The sequence below is a fragment of the Zonotrichia albicollis genome, chromosome 31, assembly GCF_047830755.1.
Source record: "Zonotrichia albicollis isolate bZonAlb1 chromosome 31, bZonAlb1.hap1, whole genome shotgun sequence".
In the NCBI taxonomy this organism is placed as follows: domain Eukaryota; kingdom Metazoa; phylum Chordata; class Aves; order Passeriformes; family Passerellidae; genus Zonotrichia; species Zonotrichia albicollis.
Window position 1 is genome coordinate 4,829,759 of NC_133849.1, and position 22,483 is coordinate 4,852,241.

The 22,483-nt window shown below is 57.7% G+C and overlaps 1 protein-coding gene across 1 annotated transcript; it reads right to left on the minus strand.

Annotated features, from left to right (window-relative positions):
• Window positions 1-12,510: 12,510 nt before the first annotated feature.
• LOC141725862 (uncharacterized) lies at window positions 12,511-13,821 on the minus strand. Its single transcript, XM_074530016.1, has one exon. It carries the CDS (start codon window positions 13,806-13,808, stop codon window positions 12,882-12,884), a length of 927 nt encoding a protein of 308 aa, XP_074386117.1. The 5' UTR covers window positions 13,809-13,821; the 3' UTR covers window positions 12,511-12,881.
• Window positions 13,822-22,483: the final 8,662 nt, after the last annotated feature.

Consider the following 22,483-nt stretch of genomic DNA (forward strand, 5'->3'; position numbering starts at 1 on the left):
TGCTCGATGGTCCTTGTCTCCCATGATGTCAATCCGTTGCAAATTCATGGCCTTGTTGCATATCCATAAAGTACTTTACATATTCCAGGAACAAAATTGGCTTAATCCTGTCTGGGGGTCCAACCCCCCTCCCAGCTCAATTTTGGGTGTCCCATCCTCCTCCTAGCTCAGTTTTGGGACCCCATACCCATCCCAGCTTAATTTGGGGGTTCCATTCCCTTCCCACCTCAATTTGGGGGTCCCATTCCCCTCCCAGCTCAATTTTGAGGTCTTGACCCTCTTTTCCGCGCTCTCTTCTTTTCGATCGTTCCCCCAATCCCCTCCCCCGTGTTTGGTTTTGGGGGCTCCAAGCCCCTCCTGCTCGGGTTTGGGCTCCCGACCCCGTTTTGGATTAATTTGGGGTCCCCATCCCATCCCCAGCGTCACCTTCCCCCCCCTCCCCCCTAAATTCTGCTCCTGGCAACTGAAGAGTCATCAGCGAGACACGCTCTGATTGGCTGGAAATTACCCCGCGCTGTGTCTGGTTATTTCCCGCAGTGAGAGGCCTTGGTCTGTGCCTGGCAAGCGATGAGTCAGAGACGGACCGGGCGCTGATTGGCTGAAAATCGCTGAGCGGGGCCGGTGCTCTGAGTTTGTGCCCAGCAAGTGGAACGTCATCAGTGCTGCGCGTTCTGATTGGTTTGGATCTGTGTTGGGGTGGGGACAAGAGGAACTGGGATTACTTGGGGTTTCTTTGGGTTTATTTAGGGTTTGTTTGGGTTTTTTTTGGGATTATATATTGACTAATTGGGGTTTATCATGGGTTTTACTTGGTTTATTTCGTATTAGTTGGGGTTATTTGGAATTATTTGGGTTTATTTGGAAGTATTTGGGTTTCTTTGGGCTTATTTGAGTCTATGTGGGTTTACTTGGAATTATTTGGGGTTCTTGGGGTTAATGTTGGTGTATATGGGGTTTTTTAGGTGTAGTTGAAATCAGTTGGTGTTTTTTGGGTTTAATTTGGGGGTTATTTTGTTATTTTGGGGTTGTTTGTATTTGTTCAGGGTTATTTGGGAGACTTTTAGGTAATGTTTGGGTTTTTTTCGAGGTATTTGCGGTGTATTTTAAGTGTTTTGGGGCTATTTTGGTTATTTTGGGTCATATGGGGTAATTAAATCCGGCAATGTTTCTGCTGCAAAAAACGGGAATTTTTCTTTAAAAATCTGAGAGTTTTTCCCCAAAGAAACTAGAATGTCCCTTAAAAATCCTGGACTTTTCCCAGCCAATAGCAGCGCGCCCCTCCCCAAACCATCCAATCACTGCACGCCTCCCCTCATACACGCCCGCCTCTCACACACCGAACAAACCAATCACCGCATTCCTGCTCTCAGCGACTCTCGCCCTTTTTGACCTGAATCGACGAATCACCAGGCGTCTTCCCTCAGCAAGTCCCGCCTTCCTTTCTTCTATCCAACCAATCACCGCGCATCTCCCCTTGGCAATGCCTGCGCCCCCGCCCATCTCCTGTCAATCACCGCGCCCTCCGCGAAACCAACCAATCACCGGGCACCTCCTATCAGCAACTCCCACCCTCTCCAATGCCGATCCAGCCAATCAGTGCCGAGCCCAAAGGTCGCCCCCTGACCCATGGGCCTAGCATGGTGCGGGCGCCCCCTCCGCCCCGCCCTGCGTCCCGGAACCCCCTCAGGGACCCCCGGGAGCCGCCCCGGGCTCGGGCGGGTCCTGCGGGAGGCGCTGGAGAGGGCGGGGGAGGCGCTGGGAGAGGACGGGGGGCTCCGGGAGCTGCTGAGGAGGCGCAGGGACAGGTGAGGGGTCCTGGAGGGGTCGTGAGGGGAATTTGGGGAGGGGTCTTGAGGATGTTTTGGGGGGATTTGGGGAGGGTGTGGGGGGAACTTGAGGGGGTTTTAGCGGGGTCTGGGGGTGCTGGGGGGGCTTTGGGGGGGAATTTAGGGAGGGGTCCTTGGGGGGTGTCACGATCCATCCTCACGTACGGGTTTCGTAATGGTTCGTGGATTTGATCTCAGGGTGCAAAAAGAACCGACACGGTACAAAGGGGTTTACAACGATAATCGAAACAAATACACTTTTATTGAATGACCACAGCAAAACGCGATAGAGGGATTAAGAGAGAGAAAAAGATGTGGGAAGAGAGAGACAAAAGAGAGAGAGAGAGAGAAAGAGGGAATAGAGCTACCAAACGTAGAGATGACGTCCTTTGGTCCAGTCCAGTCGAGGACCTGCCTGTTGCATCGGGGAGATCTCAGAGGCCCAGTTCATCTGGCCCCAATTATACTCTTTTTTATTGGGGCAAGGGGGATGGATTTTGCAGCCAAAACAAAGGCAGTTTGTTGTATCTTCGGGGGGGGGTGGGAAATAAGGATACACACAGTCCAAGTTTGGCAGTAGGCGAGAGTCATTGCTTTCGTTGTCCACTGCCTACACCTGCAACATCCACCTTGCTTTGGGCAGCTTTCCTTCCATGCCCTGTACACCTCCCCCGAGTTGGGGCTTTCAGTCCCAATCTCTAGAAGAAGGTGAGAGGGGCCTTCTCACATAGGGATTTCATGTCTCAGTCCTTTGATGAAGAGGTTTCTTACATCTCTACTTGTCTGTCACAGTGGTTATGAGCGGTCTTCTCTTGGAGAAGGGGACCACCCTAACACTCAAACCAGCCAGGCTGAGAGGTAGGGAGGATTCCAGAGCTATTGCGCAAAAGGGCAGGATGCCCTGTGAGCTCAGTGTAGCGCATAACAAACAACATCTGTGAAAACAGCAACTTAGCAGCACTTTCAGGCCTCAGGCACATGACTTTCCCGGCCACCGGATCAGCAAACAGGGGTTTTAATTTTTTGGTGGTCTCTCTCCATGACAATCGTAAGGCAGATGAGGGATATTTCAGACAGACTCTCACAACACAGAACACACTTGTTCCCCCAGCTCCAGAAAACTTGATGCAAGAACAAAAACATTCCTGCAGGAACCACCAAAGGCCAAGGGGCGTTTGGCCACTTTCCCTTCCACACCGCACGCTCGGGCAAATTGCGCAGACCAAGCAGCCTTTCCCCTCTTCCCCATTGGCCTGAAGACACTGTGCACCAAGAGAAAGCTCCTGGACACCCGGCTATCCAACAACAGCAATTTAATGTTCCTGGAGTGGGTGGAGGGAAAGGAAGTGCTGGCAGAGGAGAGGTGTTCCCCGCAGGCTCAGGCGGCCCCAGCAGACGCAGCCTCCCGGATCAGTTCTCCACAGCGCCGCGGCAGGACACTCAGCCACGGGCACACAGGAAAGGCCGCGACTTCCAGAGGCGGCGGAGTTGGTCTCGCATCCTCTAGAGCCGGGAGGAGGGAACGCTCTGTACAGCTAAAAGGATGTACAGAGCTTGAAGCGCCAGGCATGAGATGGCAGGGCTGCTGTCATTCGTCATGTCCTGAAGGGCTGCAGAGAGAGAAACAGAGGCACAGTCAGAGGCTGGATCTGCGGCGAGCTGGGCAGAGCCTCCAGCCTCGTCCGTGCCACGCAGCTGCTGGCACGGCCTGGAGGAAGCAGGAGCCAAGAAGGACGAGCTGGCAGCTGCTGGCCAGGAATGTCCCGCAGGCCCCTGCAAGGTGTCTGCGCTGTGGCCCCGCTGCCCTTGGGGCGCGCAGGGAGCGGAGCCGTCGGCGGGCGGGCCAGGGAACGCAGCTGCCAGCGGCAGCCCCCGCCGAGAGCCCGCGGGCCTCACTCACCGCTGCAGATGATGCGGAAGTGCGGCTGCTGCCCTGTCAGGTAGCGCCCGGCCATCCCTGGGGAGCACAGAGCGTGTCCTGCCTTCAGAGGCACAGCTGCCGCCCACGGGCGCTGCCAGCCCTGAGGCCTCACGCCCTGCTGGCCGGGCAGGGCTCAGCCCGGGCCCCTGGCGCACGCTGCCGCCCCAGGGCACGGCTGCCAGAGGGCGGCAGCAGCAATGCCCAGGCCAGCGGGGGCTGCCCATGCCCGCGCCCGGATCCTGCTGCCGGCACAGCAGGCGGGGCCGGGGCCGAGCTGCGGCAATGGGGCGGGCCGGGGAGGGAGCCGGGCTTGGCGCTCACCCATGAACCTGACGGCCGCCTCTCGCAGGGGCTCCTGTGCGCTCCGCAGGTAGGGCAGGGCCAGGCGCAGGTGCTCGGCCGCTCGGCTCCTGTCCTCTGCCAGCTGCAGAGAGCGGCAGGGCACGGAGGGAAAGGGTTGATGCGGGCCCTGCCCCTGGGCTGGGCGCTCCCCACGGCCGGCGCTGCTCCCCCTGCCCACAGAGCCCCGAGGCCCGGCCAGCAGCCGCAGGCGCCGGGCTCGGCACGGGGCACAGGGTCCGGCGAGCCGCGGTGCTGCCCCGCAGCAGAGCCCGGCTGGCTCGGGGTTCTGTCGGCACCGGCCTTGGGGCCAGAGGAGCCTGGAGCAGAGCCCGCACGGCCCAGGGAAGGGAGCGGCGTGTGGGGCGCAGGCCGGTGCCCCTGCGTGCGGCACTGGGCCGGGGCCACAGCTGCCAGCCCCACAGACTGGGCGCCGTGGGCAGGCGGCTGCTGCAGGGATTGGGCTGGGCATTCCAGGCTGTCCTTACCAAGCACTCAGCAAATCTCCACATTTGATCCGTCTGCAGCAGCTGCTTGAGATCCTTCCTCTTCAGGAAGCTCACTGCAGAAAGCAGCGTTTCCCGAGAGGCCTGCAGAGCAGCAGAGAGCCAGAGATGGCACCGCAGCCCAGGGCACAGGAGCCGCATCTCTGTGCCAGGGCCGGGAGGAGGCTGGAGCCCGTCAGGTGCCAGGGGCTGGGGAGACAGCTGAGCCCCCTCCCATGGGGACACCCAGGAGGCCTCACCTGTGCCACACACGGGTTCTCATCGTGGCAGTGGAAGAAGAGTGGGAGCAGGCTCTGGCTCACAGGCTTCTTCAGGGGCTTTTCTCCCTTTGCCACTACCAAGGCAATCACGTCTTTGAAGAGGCGAATGGAGAGCAGCTGCACAAGGCTGTTGTCCTGTTGGAAAGGAATCCAAAGCCCTCCACATCCGCTGCTCCAGGCCCCCCTGTGCCCAGGCCCAAGGCAGCACCCAAGTGCCCGTGGCTGGGGGCACAGAGCCTCACATTGTCAAAGAGGTGCCGGAGCGCCTCAGCCAGCTGCAGGGCGATGGGGCTGGCTATTGCCAGGTCTTCCTGCAGCATCAGGAGGCTGAGCACAATGAGGGTCTTCTCCACTATGTCTTCATCCCTATCCCACAGTAGCTTCACAAGGTTTTCGGTCAGGCTGTACATGCTTGGATCCTGTGTGCAAAACAAGGCTGAGCAACCCCACACTGCTGCTGCTGCTGCTGCAGGGCTCAGAAACTGAAGGCCTGTCCCAAAGCACTCAGGCTGCTGAACAGCGAGCCTGGAGAGCTGGGAGCAGCTGCCACAACAGCCAAAGCCCAGCTAAGCCCAGGGGGCTGCTTGCCCCAGCCCCACGCTGCCAGCACAGCTTCAGCTGCTGCCTCCTTCTCACCATCGAGGTCAGCACCACGAGGCCTTGGAGCGCCACGCGACGCATCTGCCTGGACTGGCTCTGCAGGTGCCTTGTCAGGATCTCCAGGACTTGTTCACCACATTCGCTCAAGTCCAGGCAATCCAGGAGCTGCAAGGCACAGAGCAGGCACAGAGGTGCCCGGCTGGCAGGAGCTCAGAAGTGCACAGGGCCGAGCCAAGGCAGCAGCACAAGGCACGGGCAGCGTCTCAGGCAGCTGCGGCTACGAGAGGGCAGAGGGGTGGGAGGCAGCTGAGCCAGGCAGCGCTGGCCATGGGGCTCACCTCCACCAGGAAGGCCAGGGCGGGCAGTTCCCAGTCTGAAATGCCTTGGCTGAGCAGCTCAAAGAGGCCGGATGCCATGCTGCAGCACCAGATGATGGAGACACGGCGCATCTCCCTGGCAGGGAGAAAAAGGCACCATTGCTCCTGGGCCGGGCGGGCAAAGCTCTCCCAGGGCTTACTGGCAGAGCTCTGGTCTGCTCCCGAGCTCCCCGGGGGCGCTTTGGGAGGCGGCTGTTCCCGGGCACCCTCCTCTGCCGGCCTTTTCCAGGCTGCTCATCCCTCCCTTGGTGACAAGGCCCTGCCGCCCATGAGCACGGGGACTGTGTGGGGCGTTGCGGGCACAAAGGAGAGGGGCGGTGGGGAGAACGAGGTCTCACCTGGCCAGCAGACCCACTGCACAGTGGTGGGTGTCGGCACGGAGCAGTGTGTCCCAGGCACGCTTGCGCTCCATGGACAGCACCACGTGCTCATAGCGCATTTGGCAGAGCAGGGCCTTCAGGGTCTGCAGCGCAAAGCTGTGGGCACAGCAAAGGCCAGGTCACGCTGGGAGCCCCGGCTCCTGCCCTGGGGCATGGGAGGGACGGGGAGACTGGGAGGACTGGCACGGAGCACCTGTTGGGGTTGGCGGGGAGGCCGTGTTGCTCCTGGCATCCCTGCCAGAAGGTCTCAACCTCTTCTGGCATCTCCTGCGTGCTGATGTAAGCTTGGAAGAGCAGATGCAGAAAGAGACTGGGGAAATACTCCAGCACGACAGGCGAGCGCCAGGCCAGATTGAAGATTTTCCACGATGCCACGGTTCCCTGCAAGAAATAAAACAGCCAGAGACAACGCTCAGTGGCCAAGACATCCACGTGGCAGGGCCTGAGCGTGCAAGGGAGAGGTCGAGGGAGACACGGGGGGAGCAGGCGGCCTGGTGCCCCTGAGCCCTGCCCCTAAGGCAGGATTCAGCCCAGTGCCTGAGGCAGGGATATGCAGCTGGGGGGAGCACAGAGAGCTGGCTGCTCCAGAGGCAGCCTGGGGGCTGGCAAAGGCCGGCACCAGAAACTCACAGCCAGGGCAAAGACTCCTGCGTCGTCCCCATCAGAGGTGTACACGCTGTGCATGGGCCAGGCGCTGAGCACATGGAGGAGCAGCTGCAGCGCCGGCTCCGCAGTCCTGCTCGAGGACATGATGGTTCCCCACATGGTGGCGGCAGCTCTGTGGGGTCAGAGCTCTGTGTCAGGGCGGGCTCGGCCACAGCGCCGTGGCCTGGGCAGCTGCAGGGCCCCGTGCTGGCCCTCAGCCCTGCCTCTGCCCACTGCCCCTGGCCGGCAGCGGCCAGCCAGCCCACGTGGGTACAGGCCCCGAGGGGCAGGGAGAGAGCGTGGCACCAGGCTCAGGAGCTGACATGGCAGCACTGGAAAACAGAGGAGCCAGAGGATCCTGGAACTGCCCGCCTGTCTGGCAGCCAGCAGGGACAGGCTCTACAGGGTGACGGGCTGGTGAAGCCTAAGCCCTCAAGGCACGTGGGGCTGCCCTACCTGTCACACGATGGGGCCCAGCGCAAGAGGGTGATCAGCACGTCACAGGGGTGTTCCTGGGTCAGCTCCAGAAGGGCCTTGTCCAGCCTGTGCCCAGCAGACTCATTGGCCGTGAGCCACTGGTGGATGAACCTCACCATGGCGGGCACCTGCAGAGGGCACGGGGAGACTCACAGAGCAGCCAGAGCAGCAACTTCCCCTGAGAAGTGCTTCCCTTCCAACTGCACTGGGCTGGGCCTCAGAGGCCGAGGGAGCCCGGCAGAGCCGGCTGGAGGCGCCACACCACTGCTGGGGCCATCGAGCCCTTGCCCAGGCTGCTTACTTGTGTTGGACTGGAGACACCCTTCTCCACAAGCAAATCCAGCATGGCAGCACCGGTCTCAGCATCGAGGAACGGAAGGTTGGCCAAGACGCCCGTGCCCACACCGTCGGTCTCTTCCTGCAAAGGGCACGTGATGAATTCACAGAGGGTCTGGGGGAGAAGGGCAGCGAGAGAGGGAGAATCCATGGAGTGCTCCAAGCCTGGTGCTTGGCTGAGCAGTGCCAGCAGGCCCAGCCCAGGTGGGGATGGCCGCAGGTACCTGCGCCGTTCTGCCCAAGCGGCCACGGGCGGCTTCCTGTTCTTGTGTCCCGTCCTTGGCTGCATCTGGCAAAGAGCGAGTGCAGCCAGAGCTGAGGGGCTGCGGGAGAGGCCGGAGAACACAGCCCAGCCCTGAGCTCCCCAGGCAGGGAGAGCCTCGGGATGCCCGGGGGATGGAGCGCGGCTGCCAGGTGCTCCAGCCCAGCTTATGTCCTATCCATGGATATGTCCACAGGGATGGGATGGGATGGGATGGGATGGGATGGGATGGGATGGGATGGGATGGGATGGGATGGGATGGGATGGGATGGGATGGGATGGGATGGGATGGGATGGGATGGGATGGGATGGGATGGGGCCAAGCTGGCTGCAGGCACCAGCCCTGTGGCCCAGCTCTGACACTCACGCTCCTGCAGCAGCTGGAACTGCTCCAGTTCTTCAGGCTGCTGTCCTGAGGTAGCTCCAGCCTCTTCCTCCTCCAGCCAGGCCAGCTTGGGCACGCTGGGGGGTCTCTGCTCCATGTCACTCTTTGCAGTTAGAAGAGCTTGCTGAAGCAGAGAGGCCTTGGAAGGGCTGAAGATGAGCAAGTGCTGCAGTCATGCCCTGAAGGCACCTGCACCAGAGGAGCCTCAGGAAGGCTACAGGACAGGAAGTCCTGCAGTCTGTCCTCGAGGGCAGCAGCAAGAGAGAAGTCTCAAGAAGGAAATAGGACTGCAAGTCTGCAGTCTGTCTTCGAGGGCACCGGCTGCAGGGATGGCAGGCGCTTGGGAAATATTCCACGTCCCCGAGTCCCGCAGCCTGGCCTCGAGGTCACCTGCACAGGGAACACCTCGGAAAAGCTCCGGGTCAGCAAGGAACGAGCTGGCTGTGCGGGGGCTCCTCACAGCCCTGCTCTGTCCCGTCCTGTCCCGTCGCGTGCACCGAGCACTGTGGCGTGGCCGTGGCGCCGCCAGCACCTACGTCACGGTGTGTCACAAAGGGTCACCCTTGCACACTCTGTCCCTTTCCATCCCACGGTGACCACGGTGCACTGTGTGACAGAGAGCCCCAGGACACACCTCCACGTGCCCTGGGGACACCCCCACCCCACCCAAACTGCCCCAGCTTGCAGGCAAGACCTTGCCCCAAGTGTTGAAGACACAGCCCAGCAGGAACTTTAGCAAGGGCCCAAACAAGAAGCAGCTGCTGCTCTGCTCTGCCTGCTCAGGGCAGCAGAATGAGCCCCCACGGCTGCCAGCACAGCAGAGCAGGAAGGGCACCGGGGCCTTCCACAGGCCCTGCCACGGCCTCTTTGGGACCAGTCCCGGTGCTGGGTGGCCGGCACACTCGCAGGGGCATGACACAGACACGGGACGTGTGGCCCAGAGCTCCAATGCTGCTCTGTCCCCTGGGCAGCGCTGGCAGCAGCAGCTGTGGAAGAGTCCCTGCCAAAGGAGATTTGCCATGCCCAAGGCCTGCCAATGCTGGTGCCTCTCTCCTGCCACAGAGACCTGTGGCCCCGGGGGACATCTCTGCCAGAGGACAGCCAAAGCCAGCGTGCCTTGGTGTCTATGTGATCTTTTCTGCAGGTGGCTGTTGGCAGGAGCACCTGGAGCAATTGGTGGCCACACTTGGTATCTGTCAGAAGGCAGAGGCTGTTGTCCCTTCCTGGAATGATTTTTGCTTAAAAGTGATTATCTGCAGCACAAAACCACCATCCACTATTGACTTTCACAGGACAATGCCATTCTTACAGAGATACTGTCAAGTTGTCTTGTGTGCTTCTGGCTGCTTTTCTTGCTCTCTGGATGAAAACATCAGCCCAGCGTCTGATGGCCAATGCTGCGGGTGCTGCCCGTCTGGCTGTGGCCAGCAGCTCGTGCCCAAACACAAGCGGGTGCCTTCTGGGCAAGGGGATGGACTGGCACCAGCAGCCATTTTCCCTGGTGTCACGGTTTGATGCTGGCACAATGCCAGTGCCCCCATGAAAATACATTCTCCCTGGTGTCTGCTGTGAGATGTGACCAGGAACAGAGTGAAGCAGGCTCCAGCTGCGGAATACAAAGAAAAAAAATCTTTATTAACTTACAATATATAAAAGAAACACACAGAAATAATGAAAACATTCCAAACATTTCTCCTCCCCCCAACCAAATTCCCAATACATCACAGTAAGGCAAAACCTTGGACTCGCAATTCAGTTGCCACCCCTCAGGTCACCAGCTGTCAGTCCATCAGCACCCCTCAGATAATCAACTCTCAGTTCATCAAGGAGAGAGGAGTCCCTCTTGTGCCACAGGCTCCCCCAGGAAACACAGTTGAAACCTCTTGTGTTTCTGTGTCCCACGTGGCACCGCCCGGAGATCATTTCCCATGGTGACATCTTCCTTCCATGCCCAGTGCTCTCACCACTGCACACGCACCAGAGCTGCTTCTGGGGTTCCCCTTTTAAGGATGCTTTGCCCAGTTCCAAAATTGAGCACAGACTCTCACTTTTGGGACACCTGTTCCTCCCAAATTCACCCCCTGGGGCCGAGGGTTCTCAAGAACAAAGATCTTCTTCCTCACTGAAGGCAGAGGGCACCACCATCCTCCTCATCCATCTCTGTTCATGCCATTCGTTCACATCACATCACTGCACTCTCTTGGCTCCGAGCCATTGCCTCCCCCTAAATGCAGTCTCTGTGTCACAGGAAAAATGGTTCTGTCCATGGCTATGCAAGAAAAGTCCAGCCAAAGGCCAATCCATCATTTCCTCCTGTGTAAGATTCTTCTCAACTTCTCTTGTGGCCCATCTCCTCTTATCTCATCCCTATCTCTCTTCTCATTCAACTCCAGGAGGATCAGCATTTGTAAGGTTTCCATCATCCAAGAAAAGGGTTAAAATCTCGGGCTCTGCCTGCCCAGAGCTCCCACGCTGGCCCTGCCGGGCACCTTCTCTCTGCACCCCTTCTCCTTCGTGGCTGTGCTGCCAGCACAAGATGGCAAATTTCGAGGTGGCACAGGCACAGACACCGGCTCTATCTCTCTCTGTGGCCGCTGCCCGATGCCTCTCAGTGCTCCTCCACCCTTCCATCCTGCAGGGGCCTTCACCTCCCTTCTCTGTCCAAGGCCCGGCTCCCCTCACCCGGCCGCATGGCTTCCCCTCCCGCACCCAGCCCGCAGCCGGGCAGGGCAGCTCTGAACCTTTCACCCACCGAACCAAGAGAGCTTCCCCTGGGAGTTCTCTGCTTTTAACCCCCTGTGTGCTCAGAGGTGAATCCATGTCCTCAGGGGCCACACATGTCCAAGGTGCCATTATTCAAATCTGAGCACTGATTGGTTTGACCACAGCATCCCAAAAATCTCACTTCCTTTTCAAACTAGGACAGGGAGGAGGAATGTTTTTTAGGAGGTTTTTATTCTGAGTTCTGTGTGTTCCTTTTATATATCATAAGTTTATAAAGTTTTTTTTTTTTCTTTTATTCCTGAACTGGAGCATGATTTGCTGTATTTCTTATCACATCTCACAGTGGACACTGGGGACAATGGATTTTCATGGGGGCACTGGCATTACACCAGCGTCAAACCAGGATGCCCACTCCGCTTTAGAAACACAATTTTATTAATGAGGGGTCAAGAAAATTACTAACAACTATTAAAATTATTATAAAACATGCACTTAAATTTTAAAAATATTCCATTATATTTTAAAGAGTTAGAAAAAATTGAAAATCATACTAAATTATTTTAAAATATTATTTAGAGATTCTTAACAAGGGCTGAGCTCCCACTCCCTGCTCACTGTGGGATGTGGGGAGGGGGCGATGCTGACGGGGCTGGGGGGGAGCTGCAGCTCTGGGGGGGGCGGGGAAATTGCGCGGTTCTGGTGCTGCTGCTGCTGCTGCTGCTGGTCTTCCTCCTGCTCCTCCTCCTCCCGCTCCCCCCGGGCCCAGCCCCCACCCTTTGTCCCCCTCCCTTTGCCCAAATCGCCCCTCAATAAACGGCCCCGGGCCCAACTGGGAAGCTTTATTGGGAGCACTGGGAGCAGGCACTGGGAGCCGGCAGAGCGCCAGCGGGGCTGGGGGGACACGGGACCCCCCAAGAATCAGCGGAGCGGGGACGGAGCGGGGGGTCCCGGCCGGGCCTGAGCCCACGGGGAGGGGCTGCGGTCGCCGCCGGCTCAGGAGCTCTGTGGGCACAGAAAAGGGGGTGACACCGGGCTGGGGGCCCCGGCGGGAGCGCACACGCTCCGCCACGGCGGGGACGCCACCCCCGGCACCCGCCCTGACCTTCTTGCGCAGGGAGAAGCCGAGCCCCAGCACCGGGAAGACCAAGCCCAGGACGAAGCCCCCAATCCCCATCAATATCTTGATGCGGGCGGCGTCCGGCGGCATCTCTGGGGGATCCGCAGGGCTCAGCAGCCCCAAAACCTCTCACGACACCCCGAGCCCCTCCCAGCGCCCCCTCCAGGCTCATTCCAGTCCCCCCCAGTCGCATCCAGCATCCTCCAAACCCCCTGCCCTTTGCACCCAGCGCCCACAAACTCCCTCACAGTGCCCACCAGGACCCCCCCAACCCCATCCCACCCTCCCCAGCATCCCCCAAACCCCTGCCTAGCCCTTGCCCAGCCCCCAGCCCCTCTCCCACTTCCAGCCCGGCTCTCTCCAGCTCCCTCCCAATGGCTCTGCCAGCGCCCCCAGGGGCTCCCCCGTACCCCAGTGCCGCCTCAGGGGCTGCTCCAGGCTGACGTGCTCCACCTGGCAGCTGTAGCTGAGCCCGCACCGGGGGGGGGTTTCCAGCAGCACCAGCAGCTGGTAGGTCCAGTCCCCGTTGGGGACCACGTCGGTGGCCACCACGTGCTCCGAGAGCTCCTGCTGGCCCTGGAACCACCTCACCTGGATGGCAGAAATCCATCACGGAGCAGAGCAGGCGGCCGGGGCCGGGCTGGGAGCTCGAGGGGGGCACCAGCGAGATGGACACGCTGGGGGACACTGGGAGAGACAGAGAGAGAGAGCGGGGAGACACTGGGATCAGCTGGGGGGCACTGGGAAAGAGAAGGGAGGGCTGGGGTGGGCTGGAGAGGGACTGGGAATGGACTGAAATGGACACGGAATGACAGGGAATGGATTGGGGAATGTGGTGGGAGGGATTGGGGATGGGCTCGGATGGATTGGGAATGTGCTCGGAGGGAGTGGGAGAGACTGGGAGGGAGTTGGGTGACACAAAGAGATGGGAAGGAATGGGGGAACTGATAGAGAGGGTGGAGGTCTAAGAGTGAACTGTGAATGAACTGGGAAGAGACTGAGAATGGACTGGGAGAGACTGGGGAGGAACTGGGCATGGTCTTGGAGGGACTGGGATGGCACTGGGAGGGATCTTGGTGGCACTGGGAGGAACTGGGAATGAAGAGCGCGGCGCTGGCAGGCCGACTCCGCCGCGAGGCACTCCGTGCTGCGGGTCTGCCTGGCAACAGATGAGTCATGAACACGATGCGATCTCATTGGTTGCCAAGCGTCAACTTTCCGGGTCGCTGAAATGGAAGCGCGGGGGGGCACCGGAAGGGACTGGGAGGATCTGGAGACCCCGGGGGTCGGCACAAGGAGGGCTGAGGGCTCTGGGCCGATGCCCAGGCAGATTTTTAGGGGCTCCAGGGTTACTGGCAGGGCAGGCCCCGAGGGGACACGCTCTCCCTCGTGCTCACGTCGGCGCTCCGTGATGAACGGGGTAAAATTCTTGTACCAGCATCGGCAGAACCAGTCCACCGCAGTCCGTCTGTCCTCCATGAATACCGCGTTGCTGTTCCAGCGCTTGGTCAACTTCTCCCCATAGCGGGTGAACCCCACAAAGTGCCCCGCCTCGCTGTCGAACATTATGAACTGATCCCGATTGTAGACGAATCCCTGGACGTACCTCACCTTCTCCGTGCCGTTAATGAAGTAACACTCGGACTTTGTCATCCTCTGGAACACCCCTGAGTGTGCAGGACACAGGTCAGGGAGTGCCAACCCACCACCCTCTCCCAGCATCCCCAGAGCTCCGGGGGCCACCCCGGATCCCCACTCCGCACCCCCTGTGCCCCAAGGCCGGCATGGGACCCTCCTGCCCGCGCTGCCGCTTCCCCTTTGCCACCCTTCCCCCATTTCCTCTTTCACATCCGCTCCCCTCCCACCTCCGGCCGCTCCCCAAATCAATTTTGGGGTCCCATTTCCCCATTTTCCCACAAATTCCCCAGTCCCCAGCCCCCTCCCGCTCAGATATGGTGTCCCACCTCCGCTTTTGCCCCTTCCCCACCCTCTCCCAGCGCTCCCTCTCCTCCCCCCACCCCTCAGCCCCTTCCCGCTCTCCTTTGGGGGGTCCCCTCCTCCTCCCCCTCCATTCCGGGCTCCCCCCTTCGCCCCCTTTTCCCCCTTCTCCCCCCCTGTCCCAGCGCCTCCCGCCCCCCGCTCACCCGAGAGCTCCGCGCCCGCAGCCGGGGGGGCTCCCAGCACCACCAGTGCCACCAGCAGGGCCCCAGCTGCCGCCCCTCGCCCCATGGCCGGGGCCGGGCAGGGAGCAGCAGCCCCAAAGCAGCCGCGCTGCGCTGGGAGCGCCAGTCCGGAGCAGGGCGGGCTCGGCAGCGCCGCGCGCTCTCATTGGCTGCCGCCGCTTCTGGGCAGCGACCGGCCACGGGCTCTGCCCGGCAACCGATGAGGCAAACCAACGTTCAGAGCTCTCATTGGCTAAGCAGCCTCCTGCCTGCGCTGCCATTGGCTGAGGCCTTTCCGGGACGCTGCAGCCCCGGGCTGGGGGCGATTTTTGGGCAGGGGGAACCTTGGGGCGCTGGGCAGGTGGGAGCTCAGGTGAGCCCAGCAATGCGTGCCCAGGTGCGCGGCATCTCAGGGCTGCCCGTGGCGAGCGGTGACGCGGGCCTGATGCCAGGCACCCCCAGAGCCGCTCTGTCCCTGGCCCCGCAGCCGCACAGGGACAGAAAATGGAACCGAGGGTTCCTGCGTGGGGACAAGGACCGGGAGAGATCCCGCAGCAAATCCAGCACGGACACAACGAACCCGGCCTGTGAACACGGAGGGAATTTATTACCAACCAAATCACAGCAGCACAAGGAGAAGGGAAAGAAATTTCCCCAACACTTTGCCCACAACCAACACGGATCAGCCAGAACAGGGGTCACCAGGGCTCTGCCCAACGGGGGTCACTGGGGATCATCCAGCATGGATCCTCCCAAGGGGGATGGAGCTGGAGCAGCGCACGAAGCTCTTCCCACACTCAGGACACTCGCAGGGCCTCTCCCTGGTGTGGAAGTGCTGGTGAGTGACAATCTCTCAATCCCACCTGAAGCTCTTCTGACATTCCAAGCACTCCTAGGGCACTTTCCCAGTGTGGATCTTGTGGCGCTGGCTGAGGTCGGAGGTCCCACTGAAGCTCTTCCCACATTCCCCACACTCCCAGGGCCTCTCCCCAGTGTGGATGTTCTTTAGCCCATTGTTAGTTGGAATAGCTTCAAACCCAATTTCTGCTTAGTGCAGCTGGATGTGCAGCTGAGGATAAATAAGGTGATAACTGAGATAGAACTTCCCATCCCTCACGCTGCCGTCTGTCCTCAGGGCACAAAAGCAGCACCAGCACCTCCTGGGGCTTCCTCTGCTTCCAAAGAGGAAGCCAAAGAGGAGGAAGACAGCAGTGAGCTTCCCACTGCTCTGGGGGCCGATGGTGAACTTCCCTCAGTGCCGGGAGATGACAGTGAACTTCCCGCTGCTCTGGGAGACGAGGGCGAACATCCCGCGGTGTGGGAATGCAACGGCGAGGCTCCCGCGGGGTGGGACAAGGACAGGGGACATCTCCCGGCATGGGACAAGGACGGTGGATGTGCCCTGGTGTGGGACCAGAATGGCCAAGCTCCCATGGAGTGGGATGAGGATGGAGGACATCTCCCAGTGTGGGATGAGGATGGAGGACATCCTGTGTCTTGGGAAGAGGACAGTGAACATCTCAGCATGGGAAGTGGACAGCGAACATCCCCTGCCTTGGAAAGATGATGGAGAAGCTGCAGCATTTTGGGAAGAGGGTGGAGAACCTCCCTCTGCTTGGGAAGAGGACAATGAAGCTCCCTCCGCTGTGGGATCCTGGGCTGAACATTGTGACAGCAGCACAGCCCTGCAGCCAGAGGGGAGAGGGGAGTGGTGCCTGATGCAGCTGAGTACGTCTGCTCTGTCCCTGGGTGCCCGAGCAGGTGCTGTGTGTGTGTCTGGGCATCGGCTGCACCCAGGGTTGCTCTGCAGCTGATTGTCACCGAGCCATTTATTGTCCTTCCCCAGCTGACACCAAGGGGCTCACGGCCCCAGGGAGCGGGGCTGGTTCTGGCTCTGCTGCAAGGCGGTCTCTCACTCTGGGAGGGAGCGTCTTCCACGTTTTTTCTTTCAGGGAACACCGTGAGCGAGGCAGAGCCTGCCCAGAAATACCTGGAAGTGGAGCAGATTGGCCAAGGGTAAGTGCACGGCAGCTGCTTCTGCACAAGCAGGGCTGGGGGTTGTGCTGGTGCAGGATCAAGTGAGGGGTCAGGAGAGCCCAAAGCACCTTCAGGCACTGGGCTACCATCCTGCTGTCTCTCGGTCCTGATCAGAATTGATAACTGTGGTCAGAAGGCACCATCAAAGGCCCCTGAGGCTGGCAGTGTCCTGCCTGCAGCAAGGAGCAGGACCTGGAAGATTTTCTGTCCCTGGAACTGGATTGCCTAAAAGAGCAACTCACCATCTGGTGACTGTCAGAAAACAGTTCTCAAGAAGATTTCTTTCAAATATTTTCCTTCAAAAAATATCCACTGGTCAGGATTACCAACCTAATGGTTTAGAAACAGAAACCACAGATGAACTAATAAGTGCTCTACTCTAGCACAGGTAGCAGACCCCATACATTCAGTAACAGACACAGAGTTGATGCACTCTGGGGGAAAATGCATCACCTGCCTGATGGCAGGGCCCTTGTGGATCCTGCAGGTCTTAGGCAGGAAATGGAAAAGGATGAAATGCATTCTTTTCCAGTTCTTTAGACACCCATTTCTCACCTCAGGTTTTGAACTAAAGTAATTCAGTGTGGACATTTGGGATTTGCTCCAGCCCAATTCCTTCCTGTTGGGTCTCAGTTTTCTCTTGCACACCTTGCATGGCAGAGGGCTGGTGGCTGCTGTGCTGGTGTTGGAAGGGTCGATGCACTCAGGTGTTTGTGAACGCTGCAGGCAGCAGAGATCTCCTGTCTGGGCTGGGTTTCACTGCCAGGGCCTAAGCGCTGCTTCTACTCTGCTCTTTTGTCTCCAGGGCTTTTGGAGCCGTTTCTAAAGGACTCGACAGGGCCCCTGGAGGAGAGGTCAGTGCCAACACGCCCAGCACGGCCGGCAGCTCTGCAGGGCTTTCCCCTCTGCTGGGAGCTGTGGCTGCAGCTCTGGGGGCCTGCAGAGCTTTCCTGCCCAGGCTGCTCCTCTGAAGGCAGTGTCAGCCTGCAGAGCACAGCTGGGACAGACTTGGTCCTTCTCAAGTGCCCAAGGAATGCAAGGAGGGCAGCGGTGTCTGTCAGAGCAGGACACCCTGGCTTGGTCTTCATATCTAAAAGTGTGAATGCATCAGCTGCTGGAGACTGAGGTCCAGTTTATCTTCATGCCAGCCTCAGACAGGAACATTATTTAGCAGTTTTTCCATCCTGCCTTTCATCTTCAGAGGGAACCTCAAGCCCTAATTAGGGAGAGATCCTGCTTGGGCTCAGTTTGGGGTATGAGTCCTACTTCAGCTGTTCACAGAGGGAGACGGAGAGAAATGAGAAGATGGATGTCCAGAGCAAAGCTCTCTCCTAAATCCTGCAGTTGTGTTTGGGTCTGGTGTCAGTGACAGCCTGTGACAGGGATCACCTGAGCAATGGATGTGCATGTTTGCTTTGTTGTGCAATCCCAAACAGAGCAGTTGGATCTGAAATCATGACCAAATCCCATAGAATTGCTAAAGGATTCCTGGCTGTTTTACTCTGTTTTCACAGAACCAGAATTACCTCCTGCTGGCAAAATGTGTTACAGTAATAGTAATAGTAATAGTAATAGTAATAATAGTAATAGTAATAATAATAATAATAATAATAATAATAATAATAATAATAATAATAGTGTTGAGGCCATTAGAGAAGACTGTAGGTGCAGAGAATGTTGTTAGAGCTTTGAGGCTGACGGCTGAGGGACCATTTCTGCAGAGCTTGCAAGGCCCAATGTCTCTGGCCATGTGTCCTGTAAGCAGCCCCCAGCTGGCAGAGCAATGGGCTGTGGCAATGGCCCTTGCTGAGCTCTGGTGTCCCATCCCAAGGCAGCTGGGCACAGCCCGGCTCCGTCGCTCCACAAAGACTCGCTCCGTGTGTGCTGTGGCCTCCTGGCACAGACTCCTGCAATTAAAGGCTGCAATGTCCCTTCAGGTGGCCATAAAGAAAATGAGTCTCAGAGGGCAGAACAGGGAACGAGCTGTGAATGAGATCCTGCTCCTGAAGGACAAGAAGAACCCCAACATTGTCAACTCTTTGGACAGGTGAGTGCTTCAGCTCTGATCCCGTGCCCGGGCCCTGCGTTAACCTTTCCTGGCATCCGGAGTCTGTAGCCTGTTTGGAAAATGCCTGACCCAGCCACATCTTCCCAAAATAACAGCCTGGCAGTTCACTCCCTCCATGTGCTTTTGTTGCTTTGCTTTGATTTTTCCTTCAAGCTGATCCTGTTTGCTGTGTCTCCCAAGAAGTGCTGATGAACCACAGCAGAAATCATTTCCCTTGGCTTCTTCTTCCCAGCCCTTTTCCATTGCTACAGATGCCAGGAAGATCAGGTTCTTGTGTCCAGAAATGCCTCATTTGCCCATTTTTCACTGGCCTTGCCTGTTTCTGAAGGGACTTTCTGAAAGGTTTTCTGACTGCTTTTGTCCCAAGTGCTGCACAGCCTCCTCCCCTGGATAACCCTGGCAGTTGTGTTGCCTTGTTCTGCAGGGAATGGTGGAACTGATGAGTTCAGAAGCTGAACCAGCTGGGGCCAAGGGTTGTGGTTCCACATTGATCTGGGCTGTTGCTAAACTGCATTTTTCACCTGCTTGCCATCTAAGACCTCTCCTTTCTCATGGGTGTCTCCTTCTCCTTTAGACTGTGCAGATTCCAAGGGCTGTGCAGCCTGGCAGGAATGTCTCTCCATCTGATTCTGTCCTCACTGACAAGTGACCTGGAAACAAAACTCCACTCCAGGCTTTTCCATGGGGCAATTGAGCTCTGCACATTCATCTCCATGCCATTGCTTTCCTCTTCCAGCTTCCTTGTTGATGGAGATCTCTGGCTGGTGATGGAATATATGGATGGAGGAACTTTGCAGGACGTTGTCAGACAGACACGCATGGCTGAAGGAGAGATGGCAGCTGTCAGTCGGGAGGTGAGAGATCCTGCTTGTCACTCCATGGCTGGGACACGATGGTCCTTCCAAACAGGGCGTGAGAACAGGAGTGGCTCCATGCTCAGGGCTTTGTTTCTGTGTTGGTTTTATGAGCTGGGGAAGAAAGAGCCTCTGCAGTGAACGGCCTGCCAGCATCACTGCACTTCTGCTCTGTTCTTGTTCTCTCTCCTGCTGTTGTGGTACTCTCTGTCTGGTTTGGATTTGATTTGCTGTTCTCAGCTTTGCCTTGAACCGTTTGCCTGGAGCTTGTGTGCACTGCACTCCTGGCCTGTCACAGCAAAGCTGCTGCGGGCACAATTCTGAACTGTCCTTTCTTGTGTGATGTATTCTGGCCATTGGTTTTTGCCCTCATGTTTCTTGTTCTCTCTCAGTGTCTGCAGGGCCTGGATTTCCTCCATTCCAAGCGGGTGATCCACAGGGATCTGAAGAGCTCCAACATCCTCCTGGGCATGGATGGCTCTCTCAGGGAATCAGTAAAAGACACTGCATGAAAGCTGAGAGTTTCTTGAAGGGTCCAGTTCCATCTTTCCTTGGCTACAGCCCTGAGTACTTTTCCAGCTGACTTCACTGCTCCACTCTCACACTGAGAGTGGGGAATCTTGGTGCTTGGTTTCCTCATTCCAGCTGCCTTTGACAGGGTTTGTTTCTGTCCTCAGCTGATTTTGGCCTCTGCACTCAGCTCAGCCCTGAGCAGGACCAGCGCAGCTCCATGGTGGGCACTGCTCACTGGATGGCCCCAGAAGTTGTGATCAGATCTCCTTATGGCCCCAAGGTGGACATCTGGGCCTTTGGCACTGTGACCATCGGGATGGTGGAAGGAGAACATCCTTACTTCAGGGAAACGGCGGCCATGGGAAGAGGCAAATTCTGCAGTGGCTGCAGAGGCCTGTGAGCACAGGGGGACCCTGCACTGGGAGCAGCAGCTGGAGGTTTCTGCACATGGGAAGGGAATGCCCAGAGGACTCCAGCCCCAACACAGATGAAGATTCTGCAACCGCCAGCAACAATTTTCTTTGGGATTTATGTTGTTGGAACTCATCTGGCTGTGAGGATTACCTGGAAATGTGAAGCAAGCGCATCAGGTCTAATGTTGCCTTGCAAGAAAACCCCAAACCAACCCCAAATCCCAGCCCCAAGCACAACAAGATTTCTGCAGGAGCTTCTAAAAGACATTTTGCAAGTTGATCTTCCCCCTGATTCTTCTCACTGGGAAACTTGTCTAAAACCTGAAGATGATTGTTTAACATTCTCATAGTCTAATGTATTTCTTTCCTAGTCCAAGCTACTTTCTCTGTGTCACCAAGCCTGAGCTTTCAGCATCACAAACCTCCTGTGTCTTGCCTGACAGTGTCTGGGATGGGGCATCAGGAATGCATTTACTTGAGTGTCAGTGGCACTGCAGAGATGCACTTGATGTAAGAATCCTCTGAAATAACACAGGCAGACCACACTGACTCTGGAAAATGGCCTGTAAAGCTGGTGTCCACATTTGAAGAAGCAAAATGTGTTATTTCTGATGGAGGTTCCTACTAACAGAGTCAGCCAATGGAACTGGCTCTCAAGGCGAGATCATTTGGATGTTGCAGTGGCTGTGGCAGCCCCAGGGTTTGGGTTTTTTGGCTGGCATAGCAAAATGAGCTGTGAGCAGCATCTGTGGCAGGGAGGAAAGTGCCCCTGGAGCTGGGGCTGAGGCCCCGGGGTGGATGTGAGCCCGTGTGGGTGTGAAGGGAGCTGGCAGAGCGCTGAGTTTGCTTTCCCTGCAGGCTCGTGCTCTGATCCGGCAGAACGGGACCCCGCAGCTGCAGCAGCCCCGGCGCCTGTCGGCTCTGCTGCGGGACTGCCTCGAGTGCAGCCTGGAGCCGGACGAGGAGCGGCGCTGGGCTGCCCAGGAGCTGCTGCAGGTGAGGGCCAGGGGCTGCAGGGGAAGCAGCAGCGCCAGGGAGGGCTTTTCTTGTGGGGCCCCCTGCGACAGTCTCCAGTCTGGCTGCGTTCCACACGCAGAGCAAGCAGAATCCTCGCCTGCTGTGGCTTGGCAGGCTCCTTTGGAGCTCATCTGGGCCTGGTGCCCCACAGCGAGCAGGGACATCTTCAAGCAGCTCAGGGGGCCCAGAGCCCTGCCTGACCTGAGCTTGGATGTTTCCAGGGAGGAGGCACCTCCCATATCTCTGGGCACCTTCTGTCAGTGTTTCCCCACTCTGCTGGTTAAAAAGTTCTTCCTTAGATCTAATCTGAGCCTGCTTCCCTCTCCTGAGTTTCAAAGCATTTCCCTTTGTCCTTTTGCAATAGAGCCTGTGAGGAACTTGACTCAGGAAAGTAACAGTTCATTTCTTTCCTTTTTATCCGTTGGACAGCCCCCATTTTTATCATCAGCCAAGCCTCTCTCCAGCCTGACCCCTCTGATCACTGCAGCAAAGCAACTGAGGGAGCAGCAGAGGAGATGAAGCCCTTGAGGACAGCTTTCAGTTATAGTAGACAGGACAAGTAGTTAGTTATGTTAGTTAGTACTGGTAGTCAGTTTATGGTAGTTAGGACAGCCTGTTTGTTATGGCAGTTGTTTGAATAAAACTCTCTTAACCCTCAGCTGCCTTGCCGTGTCCCTTCCTCCTCCCGCTGTGCCTCAGCTGCCCGGAGCAATGTGAGGGGAGAGCGGGCCCAGCCTGGCCCAGAGCTGAGCCCCAGCAGAGCCCTGGCAGAGCCCAGAGCAGCCTCGGCACCTGCAGAGTCAGCCTGGAAGGAGGCGCTTGGAGCCTTCTCGGCTGCACCCGGCTCTTGGTTACAAACTGGGTGTGCTGGAAAATGCCACCGGCTCTGCACGAGGGCAGAAGGGGCCCGGGGAAGGCCCAAGTGCTCCATGCAAGGGAAAAACCTGCCCTGGGTTTGTTATAAATAACTGGGTAGTGTTGGCTTTTGCTATTATGTATTGACTTCTGCAAAATATTCTTAATCACACCGATTTTGAGAGAGTACAGTTTGTAATCACTTTTAACTGCTTTTGCTATAGTATAATTTGTCAGCTTTTTGTGGCCAATGCCCTGGCCCCTGTGTAGCTCATATCCTCAGAACATCATTTATGGATAATATTTTAGTTTGTCGAGAGTGTGAAAAACATACATTATAGTTTTGGCTTTTGCAAAATATTAAAGTGGATGCCATGTGTTTTGCATTATAATGTTAACTTTTGCAGAA